Here is a 20044-nt window from a genome sequence, read left to right on the forward strand (position 1 = left end):
CCACCCTGGAAGGAGGCCAAAGCTCATAGTCAAAGACCCCTGCTATGGAGTCCAGAGACCAGGCAGGTGGATTCCGGTCCTTTGAAATCCCCCCAATCGGTCAGCACTCCAAGGAAGAGGAATAAATACAGGTAGGGCACATTTGGAGTGCCAGGTTGTTTTTGTGGGGGGTTTTTTTGCAATAAGGGGAAGATGACACTGCCTCAAAGAGAGAGTATCTCAGGTGAATGACATGTGGAATTCATTCATTTCAAAACAGCCTGTCAAGCTGTCTCACAGCTAGATTGGGCCAAATTCACCCAGCCGGCTTTCATGCCTAAGGCAGGACTAGAACTCACTATCTCCTAGTGATTGGTCCAAAGTTACCCAGTTGGTTTTCATGCTTAATATGGGACTAGAACTCACTATCTCCTAGTGATTGGTCCAAAGTTATCCAGCTGGCTTTCATGCTTAATACGGGACTAGAACTCACCGTCTCCTCGTGATTGGTCCAAAGTTATCCATCTGGTTTTCATGCCTAAGGCAAGACTAGCATTCACCATCTCCTAGTGATTGGTCCAAAGTTATCCAGCTGGCTTTCATGTTAATACGGGACTAGAACTCACCATCTCCTAGTGTTTGGTCCAAAGTTATCCAGTTGGCTTTCATGCTTAATACGGGACTAGAACTCACCGTCTCCTAGTGATTAGTCCAAAGTTACCCAGTTGGTTTTCATGCTTAATATGGCACTAGAACTCACTATCTCCTAATGATTGGTCCAAAGTTACCCAGTTGGCTTTCATGCTTAATACGGGACTAGAACTCACCATCTCCTAGTGATTGGTCCAAAGTTATCCAGCTGGCTTTCATGCTTAATACGGGACTAGAACTCACCGTCTCCTAGTGATTAGTCCAAAGTTACCCAGTTGGTTTTCATGCTTAATATGGCACTAGAACTCACTATCTCCTAGTGATTGGTCCAAAGTTACCCAGTTGGCTTTATGCCTAAGGTAGGACTAGAACTCACCGAGCCAACTTTCAAGCAAGAGGCAGAACTAAAACTCAAGAGAAGTTAAGCTTTTTTCACTGACATCCGTCTCTCTCTTTCCTTCCGGAAGGTTGAAAAGCCACACGCCATCCTACTGCGACGAGACTCTCTTTGGGTCCAAGCCGGGAGGACACGAATGGACAGCCTCCTGGGCCACCAGAGAAGATGTGGCTAAACTCCGCCCTTTGCTCTGGACTCCGCCTTCGGCTCCAAGAGACCGGCCAGTCCTTTTCCACCGTCCACCGAAGGAAGCGGTGACCTCCACGGGGACGGACAGATTTGAAGTCAACCACAAACCAGGAACCTCTTTTTGGAAGCCACCTGAGAATTCTTCAGACATGGCCACCCAATTCATGAGAAGGCCACATTCCCAGTCTCTCACCAGACTGTACGAGACTTCTGATCGATTTCCCCCAGCTAGGTCCAATAAACAGCAGGACCAACGTACGGCCACTGCTTCTTCGGGAGCACTTCTCACTTCCCGTTCGAAAGGGTTGCCCGGTTCATCTGCTCGGACAACAAGTTCACGTCCAGGGAAACCTCCTTGGAGGTAGAACAGCCCAACTATAAAATGACAATGTCGACAGCATATAAAGAGAATTTGTATAAGATGTTTTACAGGTGGCATTTACCCCCGACGAGGATAGCCAGAATGTTCAAGAATAAATCGGAGAAATGTTGGAAGTGTCATCAAACTCCAGGATCGTATTACCATATGTGGTGGACATGCGTGGAAGCAAGGAGATTTTGGACTAAGATACACACGTGGCTGGAAAAAATGACAAAGAGACATATTGACCTTAAACCAGAGATATTTTTCTTAGGGATTTTACCAGAGACATTTAATAAAGAATTACAATACTTAATTGTGAACATTTTAACAGCGGCTAGAATTGTATTTGCTAAAAACTGGAAAGGAGAGAAGATAATTACTGATGAAGAAATTATTAAGAAAATGTTGGACTGTGCTGAAATGGGTAGATTGACATTTGAAATAAGAGAACAGGAAGATAAACAATATTATTTGATATGGGAGATATTTTATCAATGGTTTGACAATAAAGTATGGAGATGAGATAGCATATATGAAATGAAATTTCGATGAAATGTTTAAATATTTATCGTCTGTAAAGAATAATTGTCGTATGATGAGATTTGGAAAATTGCAAGCACGAAATTATTTTAACCGATCGAGATGCTGTCTATAATTGTTTGTAAGGATGATATTTTTATGTTGTTTTTTATTTTAATTTAAAATAAAACTTTTTTCAAAAAAAAAATCTGTTTAAAACAAAGACAGGTGGAGCTCAGCTGGTAGAGAGAGGAATGTTTTGGCTTCTGCTTCGTTGTCATTAGTGAATAAATGGCAATGGGCCAAGTTGACATAACACATTACATTATATAAACAAACAAAAGCACTTTTTTTTCTGTGCCTGTTTGGCTTATTGAGCTGTGTGAATCCAGATACTAAAAATCTAATTTATTTATTTATTTATTTATTTATTTTCTTTCTTTCTTTCTTTCTTTCTTTCTTTCTTTCTTTCTTTCTTTCTTTCTCTTTCTTTCTTCCTTCCTTCTCTCTCTCTTCCTTCCTTTCTTTCTTTCTTCCTTCCTTCTCTCTCTCTCTCTCTTCCTTCCTTCCCTCCCTCCCTCCCTCCCTCTTTCTCTCTCTCTCTCTTTCTTTCTTCCTTCCTTCCTTCCTTTCCCCATTCTGCTTTTCTGGAATAGTGAGTGGGAAAATAATTTTTTTCTAATGGCAGATTTTTCTCCTCTTTCCTTTTTAAACAGATGGCATCTCTCCTGCCCACCAGAAGGAAATAATAATAATAATAATAATAATAAAAGAGAGCAAAGTGACACCGGCAAAGTGTGAAATGATAAATGATAAAAAATTCTTAATTTATCCTGGCAGGTGCAAAAATCATATGTCAGTAGGAAACATATCTCAACAGGGAATCTGGGACAGCCGAGAAGGCTCCTACAGGGTAGTCCTCGACTTACGTCCACAAGTGAGCCAAAATTTCTGTTGCTAAGCGACAGAAATTTGTTAAGTGAATTCTCCCCATGTTACTTTTCTTGCCACCGTTGCTAAGCGAATCACTTAACAATGTTAAGCGTTAAGTTAGCAAGACGGTTGTTAAGTGAGACGGTTGTTAAGTAACCCGGTTGTTAAGTGAATCTGGCTTCCCCATGGACTTGGCTTGTCAGAAGGTCGCAAAAGTGGATCACGTGACTGCAACGGTCATAAATAGGAACCAAACTGCCAAGCATCTGAATTTTGATCACATGATTATGGGGATGCTACCAAGGTCGTAAGTGTGAAAAATGATCCTAATTCACTTTCTCCAGTGCCGTTGTAACCTTGGTCACTAAATGAACTGTTGTAAGTTGAGGACGATCTGTATTTGCAGCCTTCCATCCCACTCGGTTTTATTTTCAGAAGCAACTAAGCTCAGAGAGCACCAAGGACCCCGCAGTTCTCCTCTTCCTCCTCTCCTCAAAACCCACTCCCTTCTAGCACTGAGGATGTTACCTAGTATGATAATGAAACGTCTGCAAGAAACCCACCAAGCTCAGAAAGCACCAAGGACCCTACAGTCCTCTTCCTCCTCCTTCTCCTCCTCTCTGCAAACCCTCCTCCCTTCTAGCACTGAGGATGTTATACCACCAGTGAAATGCTACCGGTTTGCACTGGTTCGGGCGAGGCTCCGCCCACCCACCCAGACGTCGTTACTTCCCGATTTTAACCAGGAAGTAACCTGTTTTTGAACCTCTGCGCATGCGTGGAAGGCTTTGCGCGTGCCCAGAGGGTCCAAAATTGCACGTGATGCGCACACGCACACTTCTGAACTGGTAGGGAAGTTAAGTAGATTTCACCCCTGGATGTTAGTTGGTGAATGAAACGTGCATGAAAACAAGCAAGCTCAGAGAGCATCAAAGACCACACCGCTCTCTCGGACGTTTCTCCCCTTTCTACTCGAGACGAGTTGGGGAAAATGATTTTTGACAGGTCTCCCATCTTTTTTTAAATGATCAACTTTATTAAAGGACATCCCAGAACCTCCCAAGGGTTCCTTCCCTCTCCGAAACTGCCCAGAACGGCCCAGCCACCAAAATAAGATAACGGCCAGAGATTGAGACTCATCTCCTGCCCGTACTCTTCTTCCCCTTCCCCTTCTTCTTCCTTTTGCTACGTAACAACGACCTCACTAAGTAGCCCTTCCACACGGCCTGGATCAGAGTAGCGGCTCGCGCCAGGATGGCCAGCTCCTTCTCGGCTTTGTCCTTCTGTTCCTGCTTGACCCTCCTCTCCTCCACGATCTGGCAGTATTCCTCGTCCAGCCGGGTGTATTTCTCCCGCAGTTGGGCCAGATCCTGCTTCTCGACCACGTAGAATTCATCGATCTCGTCGATTTCCTCCTTGGGGAGAGAAAGAGTCGACGCGTTGAGTTTTATGACCCCTTTTATTTTATTTTTTTATTTATTTTGCCACGGTTGTTAAGCAAATCGCAACAGTTTTAAGGGGAACCCTGGGCTCCTTAAGCAAATCCACCCATGGATTTTCCTTGCCGGAAGCCCAGGAGTTTACAGATGAACAGAGTTGGGGTCAGCAACCCGCAGCTCTGGAGCCGCATGTGGCTCTTTCATCCCTCTGCTGTGGCTCCCTGTTGCTGGTCGGCGCCACGATTTTGAGAGGAGTTTTCGGTTTTGGGGGTGGGTGGGAAGCATGGCGTGCCAGGAGGAGTGGATTTTCCAGTTGGTTCCACAATTGATAGGGCTTTCGGTTAGGACAGGTACAGGAAAAAGGACACCGCACTAGGAGGAGACTCTATGGTAGGGGAACCGGACTTCCGGTTGGCCCCAGGGCGTGGGGTGGGGCTTCCAGTTAGGACCTTTGTGGCTCTTTGAGGATTTAAGGCTGCTGACCCTTGATTTAGACCCTACACCATTTCTGACAAATGGCCAATCTCTTCTTGAAAGCTCATGATCCATCTCATCCTGGATCTCACCCTTTTTTTGAACTATTACAATCTGGCAGCCGGTACAGGATGAAGAAAAAAAAAAAAAACAGGGACAAATAGGCTGAAAAACAGCTTCTATCCCAGGGCAATAACCGTATTGAATTCTACAGTATAGTGCAATATCGGGTTTTCAATTTCAATTATATAGAATGTAAAGGATGTATGCTTGTGTTTTTATTTTTATAGTTATAATGTACATGGAGGATGGCATTTAATTTCATTGTACCATGTGCAATGACAATAAAGTAAACTATAAATTATAAGATGGTTTCCAGGCCTGATACTCTCAAGAGGAAAATACCTTTTTTTTTCTTTTAATCCCTCGCATCAGGGAGAAGTTGGGGCCATGAAATGGCGTTCAAGCATTTACTGGCCGGATGCCCTTCCTGACGCCTATGTGGGGTTCACAGCAGACACTAAACTCATAGCACCCAGATAGAGAAACACCTGCCACTGTCTAGGATCGAACCCACAGCCTCCTGAGTATGAGGCAAGAGCACTACCTCTAGGCCACCACACCGCCATTCTCGAGAGGAAAACAGCTCTAGGAGGGGAAAGGAAAGAAGCTCATATCTTACCTGCTTTTCAATCATTTCCATATCGTATTTTTGGACCCAATTTTCTATCTCCATTTCCACCTTGTATTTTTTCTAAAAGGAGATAAGATTGCAGTAAAAAAACGGTCAGTTCGGCAGGAAAGGTTTACGATTCCTGCCTTAAAGGTTGGGGACGGCTGCTGTCGGGGATTTCCCCAGCCAGGTTGTGTGAATGTGTTTCATAGATTAGATTAGATTAGATTAGATTAACAGAGTTGGAAGGGATCTTGTAGGTCATCTAACCCCCTGCCCAAGCAGGAGACCCTACACCATTTCTGACAAATGGCAGTCCAATCTCTTCTTGAAAGCCTCCAGGGATGAAGCTCCCACAACTTCTGAAGACAAGCTCTCCCATGGGTTGATTGTTCTCACTGTCAGAAAATGTCTCCTTATTTCTAGGTTGAATCTCTCCTTGTTCAGTTTCCATCCATTATTCCTTGTCTGGCTTTCAGATGCTTTGGAGAATAGCTTGACCCCCTTCCTCCTCTCTGTGGCAGCCCCTCAAATACTGGAAGACTGCTATCCTGTCTCCCCTGGTCCTTCTCTTCACTAGACTAGTCATGTCTAGATCTTGCAACCGTTCACCGTAAGTTTTAGTCTCCAGTACCTTAGTTGCTCTTCTCTGCACTCTTTCTAGAGTCTCAACATCTTTTTTATAGTGTGGTGACCAAAACTGGATACGGTATTCTAGGTGTGGTCTTACTAAGACTTTATAGAGTGGTATTAGTACCACTAAATTGCATCTGTTAATGCAATTTAGAATTGTGTTGGCTTTTTTGACTGCCGCCGCAACTGCTGGCTCCTATTTCAATGCTTTGGCCACCTAATGAGAAGGAAGGACTCACTGGAGAAGAGCCTAATGCTGGGAATGATGGAGGGCAAAAGAAGAAGGGGACGGCAGAGAACGAGGTGGCTGGATGGAGTCACTGAAGCAGTAGGCATGAGCTTGAATGCACTCCAGAGGATGGTAGAGGACAGGAAGGCCTGGAGGAACGTTGTCCATGGGGTCGCGATGGGTCGGACACAACTTCGCAACTAACAACAAAACCAGTAAGACCCCAAGATCCCTCTCACAGTTACTGCTATTAAGCCTGGTTTCTCTGCTCAGCCTCCACTGGGATTTACCTTCCGAAGGTTGAGTTCCGTCTCCCGATCTTCAGCTACCAGGGCGTTGAACTGAGCACGCAGCTGCTGCAGCTCCTGTTGCAACTTGGCGCATTTCGCCTGGGAAGTGCGCACCTCCGTTTTGTGCTGCTTCTCGGCTTCGGTCCGGGTACGCTGGATTTGGCTTTCGGAGAACTTGGCCAGGTTGTGCAAGTGAGTTTTCAGTTCTTTGATGACAGCGTTCTTCTTGGCAATCTGAAAAAAAGAAGGGAAAAAAAAACACGACAATGATAACTTTCAAATCCAACTCTCTAGAAATCCAACTCTTCTGGAAAGACTGACTGGATCCAAACTACACTTGGAATAACGCTGTTGAGGATCAGTGGAGTTGAAGCTGGTCACAGCAGTCAAAGCTGGACGAGATCTGTTTGTTGAAGAGTCTAGTTTATCATCATTTGCATTTAACGACCCATCATCCCTTGTGGGGTGGAGTCTAGGCAACTGAATGGAGCTAGCAGAGTGTTTTAATGGCCAGATGCCTTTCTTGTCACCAATACGGAGTTATATTCAGCAGACATATTCTCAACGTGCCCAGAGAGAGAAATATCTGTGTCTACCTAGGATCGAACTCACAGCCCCCTGATTGTGAGGCACGAGCTCCACCTCTAGGCCACCGCACCACTCTCGTTGAATGGTCAGTTCCCCTTCCTAAAAACATAATCACTACTACAGGAAGTTCTCGACTTACAACCAGCATCGAGCCCAAAATTTCTGTGCCTGAGCTGGGTTCAATAGTAGTCATAAATCGAGGATGGATAATCTCTCTCCAGTTTATTATCAGAGGATGTCTTATTTTCGGGGAAACAGGGTAATGAAATCGCGTTTTTGACTGGCCAAGTGGACCAGACAAGTCAGATCCTGCTGCTTAGCTCCACCGCCGTACCTCGTCATCCCTATTCTGGACGGCGGCAGTCAGTTCGTCTTCCAGTCCTGCGGCGGTCTCCGTGTTTTTCTTGTCTCTCTGGAAGACTTCGTGCAAAAAACGACATTTCTCCTTTTCTTCTAAAGGGGTGGTGAGGAGCTGCTCAAAGAGGAAGCCCCTCTGCTTGGACAGACAGTTAATGAATTTATGGACGGATGGGTCCCTGGTGTAAGCAACTTCTCTCAGAGCTTGGCAAGCAACTGTGTTGGTGTAAAGCAGGCGTAGAATATTTCGGACCGAGCTTTTAAGGCCTTGAATGTGCATCGTGAGATGACCGTCGGTATCCACAAGGCCGAAGAAAGTTCCTTTACCGGAGCCTATGTAGAGAATATTTTCATCCTCCGGGTGTGAGAGCATAAATTCGAGGATGGTTGAAAGCCGGTGATGTTCTCGGAAGGCTCCTGTGAGGTCAGGACCTAAGATAGCGCTAAACTCATCGAAGTTCTCGATGACGTAGGAGAAGACGCTGACCAGTTCTATCTTGAAGATGGTTTCATCCAAGACAGATATGATCCTCTTGGTCTCGACGGTGCTCAGTTTCGACCGACCGGGATCCAAGACCCTTAAGGGGGCTCGGATAGCCTTTTTGGGACGGCTGGAATCCACCAGCTCGTAAGATGGGGAGACCAGTTCCATCGTCATCTTTTCTGCTGGAGAAAAACCTTCAGGACAGGAGACAGTTTTTGAATTTCCCGACAAGGGTTCAGATGTTCTAATGCCTTTGTTTTAGTGTCTCTGATGGAGAGGATTCTGAGAGTAAGACGGAGCAATGGGCGGGAGGATTAACCTTGAGGGACAGGAGGAAGAGAGGAAACCAATGGTAAGATAAGAGGAATCTGAGTCCAGGGCAGAAATGTAACCTGGAAAAGAGTCTCCGACATGACCCTCCCTAGTTCCTCCTGAAGATAAAGATAAAATAATGAATATGGAACTTTACAATAATATAATAATTATAATGACTAATAAAGAAAAGGGGATACCAATAGCGATAGATGCCTTGGGTCTATACATATATACAATACAGTAATATATTATAGCATATATTATACTATAATATATACTATTATATACAGTTGTTGTTGTTGTTGTTGTTGTTGTTGTTATTATTATTATTATTATTATTATTATTATTATTATTATTATTTGAATTTCTATACCGCCCTTCTCCCAAAGGACTCAGGACGGTGAACAGAATAAGATTTCATATACATATAATATTTTTTTAATAAACAGTAAATAATAAATTGATTATTATTAATTAATAAATTATATTATATATACAGTATTTATATACAGTAATATAATATACTGTAACATATAATACAGTACAATATAATATAAAATAATGATCTGTAATGATATAAAACGATAAATTATTAATTAATTAATTAATATAAATATATAAATATAAATATTTCGCCCCTCCTCCTTTGAAATGCAACCCGTGCAGGAAAAAGCATCATTTTTTAACTTTTGCGGCTCACCCGACCTAAAAGGTAAAGGACCCCTCGGTTACCATGACAACGAAGTTTAAAGCCGAGTCCTCTCGTTGCCAGGTAACGCTGGACCGCGCGAGGGGGAGGAGCTTCATCTAGCCAATCGAAGCCCTCGTTGCTTCCACTGTGGTCGTTCCGACAGCCAAGACGTGGCCAATAGGAGGCGTCAAAGGGAGGGGGCTTGCTCCGCCCACTTCTTACGTGCTCTTAAGGGGGTAAGGGTACGGTAGTAAGAGAAGGTGGCACACACTTCGGGTTGTCAGTTGACCTTAATGGGAGGCCAAACGGAAAGCGAGCGATATTTATCGCCTGAAATTCGACGAACTTAATAAACAGGCTGTTGGCCAGATAGCAAATGAACTCTTACACATTTATGTACAACGGCTAATTCTGGCCGTTTAACTGGCGGCGGCACCTTGATGGAGAACCGGAGTTTGCAGGCAACCATATGTATCCCTATCTCTTCGCTCTATTAGAGCGCATTCCAGGACAGGACGCCGGGGAAAGGGCAAGCTAATAGCGCATGCGCACTCCTAAAGCCTCTAGGGAACGCGGCAAACAGGGATTCTATCACCACTTCCGGATACCCATAGGACGCTGCTTATACTGCATGTTGAGTGGAGACCTTTAATTAAATAGCACTGGGTTGGGGGATGATGGAAGTTGGGGGATGATGGAAGTTGTGGTCCCACATCCTTCCAAGACTGCAGGTTGGGAGAGGAGTGGTGCAATCCTAGGGATGAGAATTTAATCTGTATTATTATGGGAACGCCTCTAGGTAGCATTGCAACTTGCAAAAATACATAAAAAAAATAAATTAAAAAAAATTAAATTAAAATTTAAAAAAATATATTTTTTTTCCCCAGGGTTGCAAGCTCGCTTCCTCCCCACACCAAGCCGCAAATAAAACTGGAGCCGTCCCTAATTCTGCCAAAGTCATCAGCGGACTTTGCAATTATATAATAATAATAATAATAATAATAATAATAATAATAATAATAATAATAATAATAATAATAATAATATAGAGAGGGGGTTAACAGCCTGGACCCCCGCTTAAAATCCAGCCCAGCTCCAATGTCGTACCAGCCGGCTCCTTCGCCCACTTGTTGTGTTGTTGTGTTGTGTTGTGTTGTGTTAGCAAGGCACATTTGCAAAGTCGGGAGGGGTGTGAAAGCTGGAGCAATTATTGCAAAAGGAAGAAGGGGGGAGAAAAAAAAAACTTTTTTTTGTTGTTTTGTTTTAAAAATGACCTCTGCAAAGCCCTGGAACTGAGTTTGGAAGAACCGACCACGATGATTTGCAAAGCACGGTTAGAAAGGAGGCTGGGTTGAAAAAAAAGGGGGAAGGAGGAAGGGAGAAAAAAAAAAAAAGGAGGAGGAAGAGGGAGGGAAGTTGGAGGTTCTCACGCTTTATTTACGCGCTGCCTCCTCCTTCCCCGCCTCCTTCGGACTCGTGTTTGGCTGCTTCCTCCTCCTCCTCCTCCTCCTTCTCCTCCTCTTCCTCTCTCTCTCTCTCTCTTTGCTGGACTCTCCTCTTCCTAAGTCATCGGGAAGAAAAGCTGGGGAGGCCCGAAAACTTGGCGTTTGCATTGCATTGCATTGCATTGCATTTCTTCTTCTTCTAATTTTTTTTTTTTGCAAACGACCCGGGACTTTTGCTGACACGCGTTGACCAAGATCATGGGAACGCCGGCACATCCCCGAGACGGGCTCCCGCTTTGATCAAACCGATTGCAACAAAAAAAAAAGGGGGGGAGGGGGAGTAATAGAAGCTGCATTCCCCCGGCTGGGGACCCCCCCACCCTCCCCTCCTGCACCGCAGACCCGGTTAGGGGGAGAGCGGTGGGCTTCCCCCATGGCTGGGTGCCTGGAAGAGGACGACGTCCCCCTGATCTTGACCTTAGAGGACGGCAGGAGCCGGAGGGTCGAGCCGGAGGGGGTCCCCAATGAAAGTAAGCCAACTTTGCTTGCATCTCTCTCTCTCTCTCTGTCCGGGATGCGAAGCTGGAGATGTGCTGGGGAGGGGGCTCCAATGGCTTCTTGGGTGGGGAGGGGGCTCGGCGTGTCTTCAGAGAGAGGGGAAGGGGGTGGGGGTGGGAATGGGGGGTCCCGACAACAGCATTCCGGGGTTGCTTCGCCTGCGGAGGGGAGGGGGGGTCTCGCTTTAGGAAGCTGAAGGGGGGAAAGGGAGGGAGTGGGACAGACAGATACAGAGAGAGAGAGAGAGAGAGAGATACCGATAAATAGATACTGATAGATAAATAGATACTGAGAGAGAGAGAGAGAGACCGATAGAGAGATACCAATAAATAGATACCGATAGATAGATACTGATAGATAGATACAGAGAGAGAGAGAGATACAGATAGATACCAATAAATAGACACCACTAGATAGATAGATACCAATAGATACTTAGAGAGAGAGAGAGATACAGATAGAGAGATAGATAAATAAATAGATACCGATAGATAGATACCGATAGATAGATACTGAGAGAGAGAGAGAAAGAGATACAGATAGATAGATACTGATAGATAGAGAGAGAGATACAGATAGATAGATATATTGATAGATAGATACTGGTAGATAGATACTGATAGGGAGAGAGAGATACAGTTAGATAGATAGATACAGATAGATATAGATACCGATAAATGGATACCGATAGATAGATACCGATAGATACCGATAAATGGATACCGATAGATAGATACCGATAGATAGATAGATACAGATAGGTAGGTAGGTAGATAGATACCAGTAGGTAGATAGATACAGGTAGGTAGGTAGGTAGGTAGGTAGGTAGGTAGGTAGGTAGATACCAATAAGTAGATACCGATAGATAGATACCGGTTGAGAGATACTGATAGACAGAGAGAGAGAGAAAGAGAGAGATACAGATAGATATAGATACCAATAGATACCGATAAATGGATACCGATAGATAGATACCAATAGATAGATAGATACAGATAGGTAGGTAGGTAGATAGATAGATACCGGTAAGTAGATAGATACAGGTAGGTAGGTAGGTAGGTATAGGTAGATAGATACCAATAAATAGATACCGATAGCTGGATACTGGTAGAGAGATACTGATAGATAGATAGATAGATAGATAGATAGATAGATAGATAGATAGATAGATAGATAGATATCTGGGGCTGTTGGACTCCAATTCCCAGCAGCCTCAGCTGGCTCAGTTAAAGGGAGTGGGGGAGCACCAAGTTGGCCAGGGCGTGCGTTCTAAGTCGGGGTCTTCACTTGCAAAATTGGACTTTGGCAGCTGCAGGAGAAAAACACACACGATGGGCAGTTTAGTCTGGAAGGCTAAATTGTGTGATGAAGGGTTAGTGGGGAGCTACTTATGTCTAGTCTAACAAAGGATTAGGGGTGACCTGATAGCAGTCTTCCAGTAGTGGAGGGAGGGGCTGGCACAAAGGAGAGGGGGCTATAGGATCTCCTGCTGGACTAGAAGGTCCCTTTCAGCTTTACGGTATTCTGATTCAAACTTATTATTTAGGGTTATCAAGAGGACAGGACAAGAAGTAGTAGATAGAAGCTAGATAAAGAGAGATGCAACCTTCCGGAAGTTGTGGGTACTCCCAATCACGGGAGGTTTTCAGAACATGCGCGTGCGACACCCTTGCGCTCCCCCCGCTTTTGGCACACGATGGCACGGTGGGCCCAGTAGGCCCGTTTTTCGCCCTCCCCAGGCTCCAGAAGCTTTCTTGGAGCTTGGGGAGGGCAAAAAACAGCCTTCCCCAACCCCCCCCCCCCAGAGGCCAGAAACGGCCCATTTGCCGACTTCCGGTGGGACTGGAAGGCCTGTTTTTCGCTCTCCCCAGGCTCCAGAGCCTTTCTAGGAGCCTGGGGAGGGCGAAAATGGCCTTCCCCATCCCCCTGGAGGCCCTCCGGAGGCCGGAAATAGCCTGTTTCCCGACTTCCAGTGGGCCCGGAAGGCCCGAAAATCAGCTGGCCGGTGCTGAGCTAGGGCAACACTCATGTGTCCACCGATATGGCTCCACGTGCCACCTGTGGCACGCGTGCCATAGGTTCGCCATCACAGCTATAGGATACCAGAGGGCAGGACAAGATGTAGTGGATGGAAGCTTGTTAGAGAGAAGCAACCTAGAACTAAATAGAAATTCCCCTGGCAGTGAGAACAATAAATTCAGCTTGCTTCCAGAAGTTGTGGGTGCTGCCATCACTGGAGGTTTTTCAGAAACTGGACAACCTTTTGACCAGGATGATATAAGTCCTCTCCTGTCTTGGGCAGGGGGGTTGGTCTAGAAGACCTCCGAGGTCCCTTCCAGTCTTATGATTCTAGATTCTAAGCGTGTGTGATGGACAGATTACATTCCTGAGACGACTTCTTTTTCGTGTTGTTTTTAAAACGGCGGATTTTAAAAAGGCCTACGTTGTTTTTCTCTTCGCCCTTCCATGCCATCTGTTGGCGGAAAGCAGAGCTGGGAAATCTTTGGATGAAAATAAGGGAAGGAATAAAAGGGGGGGGGGAGAGAAATCATGATTTTTTTTCACCCATGCTGTTCTGCCCCAGCTCCGGATTCCAAGAGGATATTGACACACACCAATGGTCCTTATCAAATTTATTAAGTAGCAAGACTAACCAAGACCAGCAAAGGTTGGCAACCAGCCCAGAAAACAAGATACGATAAGACTTTTCCAGCAATGCTCTGATGATAATTACAAGTTGTTTCCAGCAAGAAACTTACTAAAAGTGTGTGACTTAAATAGGCTAAGGGAGTGGCCAATTATCCTCAAGCCTTACTCTCAAGGAGACCTCCTCCTCCTGAGTAGCCACTCCTGCCTCTTGGCAGCCCTGCGTGCTCGAGCATTGAGAAAGAGGCTCCTCCACTTCACTCTCTCCACTTGAAGGAGCCTCTGGAGGTTCTGAAGGCCCTGGCTGAGTCTCTGCCTCTGGCACCACATCCTCTTCAGCCTCCTTGCTGTCCGACGCGAGCACCGGCTGCGCAGGCTGCTGGCGCGACACCACACCAGCCTCCTCCTCGTCGGGATCAGCCACGATCCACACAGGCCGCTGGCGGGCCACAACACATGCCGGGCCGAGGGACAGTGGCTCTCGTGCTCTGGAGTTGCAAATCTAGGAACAAAGTAGATTTTATTTTATTTTTTTTAAGCCTGTTTGACTCCCTCGTTCACCTTGAATCTCTGGAAGGAGATTCTCCCTGAGCCGAGAGGAGGATGGAGTGATTCAGAAACACGGAGGCAGAAAAATATCAACGTGGCCCAAAAGGAAATAAGAAAATGCCACAGTGCATCTGTTTGCACAAAGCACCCCACGCACTCATGGAAAAGCACGTCTGTTTTTGTCTCTGGGGAGTGAATTCCTGAAAGCCAGTTTGGTTTAGCTCCATGATGGTGAACCTATGGCACACAGAGTCCTCTCCGGGGCACGCGTGCCGTTGCCAGCTGCTCTTCTGGTTTCCGAGTGTTTTCAGACCTTTTTTGGGCTGTTTTTTGGGCCATTTTCAGGCTGTTTTTTGAACCGTTTTGAGGCCGTTTTTGGGCCGTTTTTAGGCCATTTTGGGGGCTGTTTTCAGGCCATTTTTTGCGCCGTTTTTCTCAGGTGGACCGTGCGAGACGCAATCAAAACACAGCAGCACCCCTTTCAGCTCTTTTTGGCACGCTGGTTTATTCGCGTCCGTGGACGGCTACACGCTGTGACTCGTAAAGACGAATGAAATTGGCGCTACAGTGTACTAGAAATGGGCGTTTATATAGCCCTCCCTTCTCATTAACCCTTTTAAACCGCGCCCCCATTTATCACCACACCCTTGTTAGCGCGGAAGCGTCCCAGTTGGTTCTCGAAGGTGCTGGTTACAGCGTCATTTGGAGACGTCCTAAGCCCGTCGCACCCGATACCACCTCCCCTCGCCCCGCAGACGGCCGTCTGCACCCAGTGCCACCACCATCAAGTATGTATATGTCCCTCGATGCTTTCAACACGCGTTAGCGGTGTCGAGCAGGTTGCTAGGCTCGACAGTTTTCAGGCCATTTTGGGGCCGTTTCAGACCATTCTTTGGCCCGTTTTTTAGGCCGTTTTCAGGCCTTTTTCAGGCTGTTTTTCAGGCCATTTTGGGGCCGTTTTCAGCCTGTTTTTGAGGCCGTTTTTCAGGCTTTTTTCAGGCCGTTTCAGGCCATTTTTTGGGCTGCTTTCAGGCCTTTTTCAAGCTGTTATTTGGGCCATTTTCAGGCCATTTTGGGCCGTTTCAGGCCATTTTTGGGCTGTTTTTTAGGCCGTTTTCAGGCCTTTTTCAGGCTGTTTTTCGTGCCATTTTTTGGCCGTTTTCAGCCTGTTTTTGAGGCCGTTTTTCAGGCTTTTTTCAGGCCGTTTCAGGCCATTTTTTGGGCTGCTTTCAGGCCTTTTTCAGGCTGTTATTTGGGCCATTTTCAGGCCATTTTTGGGCCTGTTTTCAGGCTGTTATTTGGGCCCGAAAAATAGCCTGAAAATGGGCAAAAAACAGGCAAGCGCACACCAGCCAGCTGGTCTTTGCAGGTGCCGGAAAACAGCCAAAAACCAGACCATTTTGGGGGCTGTTTCAGGGCCTTTCTGAGGCCGTTTTCCAAGCCTTTCCCGAGCCATTTTGTGGACTGTTTTCAGGCCTGAAAAACAGCAAAAAAACAGGCATGCGTGCACCGGCTGGTCTTTGCACGCATGTTCCGGTTTGGGCACTCGGTGCCGAAAAGGTTTGCCATCCCTGGTCTAGCTATTACGGTGGCGAACTGTACAGATAGTCCTCGACTTACAACAGTTCATTTAGTGACCGTTGGAACGGCACTGCAAAAAGTGACTTACGACCGTTGTTCACCCTTACGTCCATTGCGGCATCCCCGTGGTCAGGTGATCAGAATTCCGACATTCGGCAACTGACTGGTATTTATGACGGTTGCGGGGTCCCCTTTCGCGACGGGGAAGCCGGATTCACTTAACAACCGTGTCACTAGCTTAACCACTGCAGTGATTCGTTGAACAACCGCGGCAGGAAAGCTCACGAAACAAGGCAATTTAACCAATGTTTCGTGCGGCAGCAGAAATTCTGGGCTCAATTCTGGTCGTAAAACGAGGGCACCGGCAATTTTTGCTCAGCCGACCCAATTTTTGACGCCTGATTAAAAAGACTTGATTAATCCCTGTCCCCCCCCCCCACCCTCTCTCTCCTCATCCTGGAAAATCAGCAACTATTAAAATGCAAAAACTGAGAGTGGATGTTAATTAATCCTTGCCAGATCCCGTTTCCTGGAAACTGTGACATTCTAGGTTTTTTTTTTTTCCTCCCCCTTGTTGTTGCTCCCAACATTTGTTCCGCTGATTTCTGAGTCACCTCCGGCAAGGGCCGAGCAACGAGACGCTGCTGAAAAGTTTCTGTCGTTTCGTATGCGTGGGCTGTCGGCTTTCCAGGGTTTTTAATGCTGGCTTAGGATGCCGTGTGCGTGATTTCCACCTGTTCCCAAAGCAACCAGACCAACGGTGCTGGTGGGCATCTCGGCAAGCACACTCATTCCTTTGTGCAAACCAGCCTACTTGGGGGGTGGGTGAGCGAGTGGGTGGGGAAGCCAAGGGTTTTGAAAAGATTTGCAAGTGGAAATGCGTTCGGAGGTCTTTGCAAAGCGAGCGTGTTCGATTTGCAGTTCTTGGATGCTCCATTCCTGGAGGTTTTTTTAAGAAGGGATTGGACAGGCTTTGGTCTGGAATGGCGTAGGGACGTCATGGCGAGCCTATGGCACGCGTGCCACAGGTGGCACACGGAGCCATATCGGTGGACACACGAGCATTGCCCTAGCTTAGCTGCAGCACACATGCGCGCGCCGGCCAGCTGATTTTCGGGCCTACCGGAAGTCAGGAAACACGCTGTTTCCGGCCTCTGGAGGGCCTCCGAGGGGGTGGGGAAGGCTCCTTTTTCGCTCTCCCCAGGCTCCAGAGGCTTTCTAGGAGCCTGGGGAGGGCAAAACCAGCCTCCCCCCCCCCAGAGGCCCTCCGGAAGTCGGAAATGGCTCGTTTGGACTGGACGTCGGCAAACAGGCCATTTCTGGTCTCCAGAGGGCCTCCGGGGGAGGGGGTGGGTGGGGAAGGTTATTTTGCCCTCCCCAGGCTCCAAGAAGACTTCTCTAACCAGGAAATGTGCTTTTCCAACATTGTGATGTGAGAGCTGTGTTCAAATAGAAGTGCAAAAATACCGTTTTGGGGCCCTGTATCATTTCAAACAATTGGTTGTCTAATCTCTTCTTAAAAACTTCCAGTGTTGGAGCTTTCACAACTTCTGGTGGCAAGGAGTTCCACTGATTAATTGTTCTCACTGTCAGGAAATTCCTCCTTAGTTCTAAGTTGCTTCTCTCCTTGATGAGTTTCCACCCGTTGCTTCTTGTCCTGCCCTCAGGTGCTTTGGAGAAGAGCTTGACTCCCTCTTCTTTGGGGCAGCCCCTGAGATATCGGAACACTGCTATCATGTCTCCCCTTAGTCCTTCTCTTCATTAAACTAGACATACCCAGTTCCAGCGACCGTTCTTGATATGTTTCAGCTCTCCAGTCCCCTAATCATCTTCGTTGACCGAAATTAAACAACATTTTCCTTAAAAAGAGAAAATAAACACGGCCGCATGTTTTGAGTTTAAAATGTCTTTAGGAACAAAAGAGGAATCAAAGATGCAACCAGGATGGCAAACACAAAAATGCCAAGGGGTTTTAATAACAGAAACAGACCTTAACTGCACCTTTTAGCGTTTTTTTTAATTTTTATTTTTGTCTATGGAACGTCTACTTGGCGGCACTCAACATAAACAGAGCTCCCCTTCACAAACATTGGGTTCCTGAGAATTCAGCGCAGCCCGACTAGATGACCTCGTTTTTCTTCATGAGGTCTAGGAACTTGACAAGTTTCAGGGGACACAAATCACTCGCTCGAATGCCTCCACCACAATTTTAACATGAAGAGGGTCTCGCCTTCCTTGGGAAGGGAAGGTCTTAGGAACAGAGAAGCCAAAAATGAAATTGCCTAGAGTTTACAATCTTTTTTCCCTGCTTCCCATCAAGATGGCATCAATTATGACGAGATCCACGATATGTCCAGCCCAGTGACGGGAGAACGATGTTCTCACCCGTGGGATCGCGGAAGACGAACTTGGGAAATGAACTACCAGGAAGCTGCAATTTATCTACAGGTGGGCCGTCATTTTTGCGTTACGTCTTGGGGAAAAATGAAGGGGAGGAAAATGGGAGGGGGGGGCGGGGGGTGTCCCAGAATCCCCCAGCCTGAAGAACGGGCGCTAAGAATTCTGGGAGTTGAAGTCCACACATTCCCAACAACCAGTGGTAAGCTGCTGCTGTCCTATTTACCGTATTTTTCGGACTATAAGATGCACTTTTTTGTCTCCCAAAAGGGGGCGAAAATGTCTGTGCATCTATATAGACCAAATATTGCCGAAGTCCTGACCGCTTGCCGGCCATTTTTTGGCTTTATCGCACCCTGTTTCCGGGTCTTTTTCAGGCCTTTTTCAGCCCGTTTTCGGGGCTTTTTTTGGCTCGTTTTTGAGGCTTTTGGGGCCCATTTTTTAGGCTTTTTTCGGCCCATTTTAGAGGCCTTTTTGGAAAAAAACAGGCCAAAAATAGCCTAGAAAATGGGTCAAAAAAAGCCTCAAAAATGAACCAAAAAAGCCTCAAAAATGGCCCCAAAAAAGCCTCGAAAATGGACCAAAAAAAAGCCCCAAAAATGGACAGCAAAAAGCCTTGAAAATGGGCCAGAAAAGCCTCGAAAATGAGCCGAAAAAAGCCCCGGAAACAGGCCAAAAAAAGACTAGAAAAGGGCTGAAAAAAAAGGGCTGAAAAGTTAGGCCAAAACCTTTTTTTTTTATTGTTTTCCTCTTCTAAATTTAAGTGCGTCTTATAGTCCGAAAAATACGGTATGTGCATGCGTGCAAGTGAGCAAAGTGCATGCGCAGAAGGTCGCATGGGAGCACGCACACGTGCGTGCTCACATTTTCGGTGCTGGGGCGCACCGGTTGTGAATTCATGTGCCTCCCACCTCTGCCAACAACTCTGGCCAGAAAGTGTTGTGGCTCCGTTACCTGAGCCTGTGTTATCGGAGGGAGAAGGCTCCGAACATGAAGGAGAGGAGTTGGCCAGGCCTCCCTCTCCAGGACCCTCCTCTCTGGCAATGCCTCAGGTGTCTCCTGAAGGAGAAAAGATTGGCCAGGAGCCAGGTATCTCTTTGCAGTCGGACAGTGATGGAGATAAGTCTTGGCTGGATCCACGCCAGCGTCAGAGAGACAGGCGCGCGCAGCAGAAGAGGAGGCGTGCCAGAGATTAGGCTGAGTCATTGGACCACACCCCACAGGGGATAAAAGCGGGTGAGGTGGCCATTCAGACTCTGACGGACAAAACAAACTACTAGCGAGTCACATTGTATCTTTGAAACAACGTTATCTGCCTTGGATTTAATTACGGACTGGACTTGACAATTCTTGAACTGTGTGTATCTTGTTTGGGTTTATCTGACGGAGGAACAACCCCTCCCTCTATGAGTAAAGTTCTTGGCAAGCAGCTACTGCCAATTCTCTTATCGGAAGAATTTGTTGTCTGCCAGTTTTATTTAACCCCTGGCTATCTGTTTGTGTGCGTGTGTGAGACGGGGACAGAACAGAAAGGTCGTAAAATGAGGCATCATAATTCCTTTAACAACTGTCCCACTTAACAACAGAAATTTTAAGGCTCCATTGTCTTAAGTCAAGGAATGCCTATATGGGGTTTGTGCCATAATGATGCGATTTTTCTTC

General features: G+C 46.4%; 3 protein-coding genes across 5 annotated transcripts in view; 2 read left to right on the forward strand and 1 right to left on the reverse strand.

The window, feature by feature from the left end:
• The window catches only part of RITA1 (RBPJ interacting and tubulin associated 1), a 4168-nt gene extending 1861 nt beyond the window's left edge, over window positions 1–2307 (forward strand). The window contains exons 2-3 of the mRNA XM_060690425.2: window positions 1–131; window positions 1098–2307. The exon at window positions 1–131 is cut by the window's left edge and continues 186 nt beyond it. Of these exons, the coding sequence (XP_060546408.2) occupies window positions 1–131; window positions 1098–1581 (615 nt within the window). The 3' untranslated portion in view covers window positions 1582–2307. The remainder of the gene's footprint in view (window positions 132–1097) is intronic.
• Window positions 2308–4047: 1740 nt separating this feature from the next.
• Window positions 4048–9272, reverse strand: DRC10 (dynein regulatory complex subunit 10). Of its 2 annotated transcripts, none has more exons than XM_087880161.1 (5): window positions 9248–9272; window positions 7693–8518; window positions 6771–7004; window positions 5628–5699; window positions 4048–4447 (listed from the first exon to the last, which is right to left on the reverse strand). In XM_087880161.1, the coding sequence occupies exons 2-5, from the start codon at window positions 8371–8373 to the stop codon at window positions 4169–4171; spliced, it is 1266 nt and encodes a 421-aa protein (XP_087736287.1). In that variant the 5' UTR covers window positions 8374–8518; window positions 9248–9272; the 3' UTR covers window positions 4048–4168. The 2 variants fall into 2 exon arrangements, with proteins under 2 accessions (XP_087736287.1, XP_034260565.1); XM_034404674.3 differs by having other exon boundaries at window positions 7693–8630; window positions 9221–9269.
• A 1121-nt stretch (window positions 9273–10393) lies between these two features.
• Window positions 10394–20044, forward strand: part of TPCN1 (two pore segment channel 1) — a 38422-nt gene continuing 28771 nt past the window's right edge. For both annotated transcript variants that reach the window (XM_060690434.2, XM_060690442.2), the window contains exons 1-2: window positions 10394–11181; window positions 18306–18433. In XM_060690434.2, the coding sequence (XP_060546417.2) occupies window positions 11085–11181; window positions 18306–18433 (225 nt within the window). In that variant the 5' untranslated portion in view covers window positions 10394–11084. The remainder of the gene's footprint in view (window positions 11182–18305; window positions 18434–20044) is intronic.

Source organism: Pantherophis guttatus, chromosome 17 (genome assembly GCF_059756535.1).
Source record: "Pantherophis guttatus breed Tessera chromosome 17, ASM5975653v1, whole genome shotgun sequence".
In the NCBI taxonomy this organism is placed as follows: domain Eukaryota; kingdom Metazoa; phylum Chordata; class Lepidosauria; order Squamata; family Colubridae; genus Pantherophis; species Pantherophis guttatus.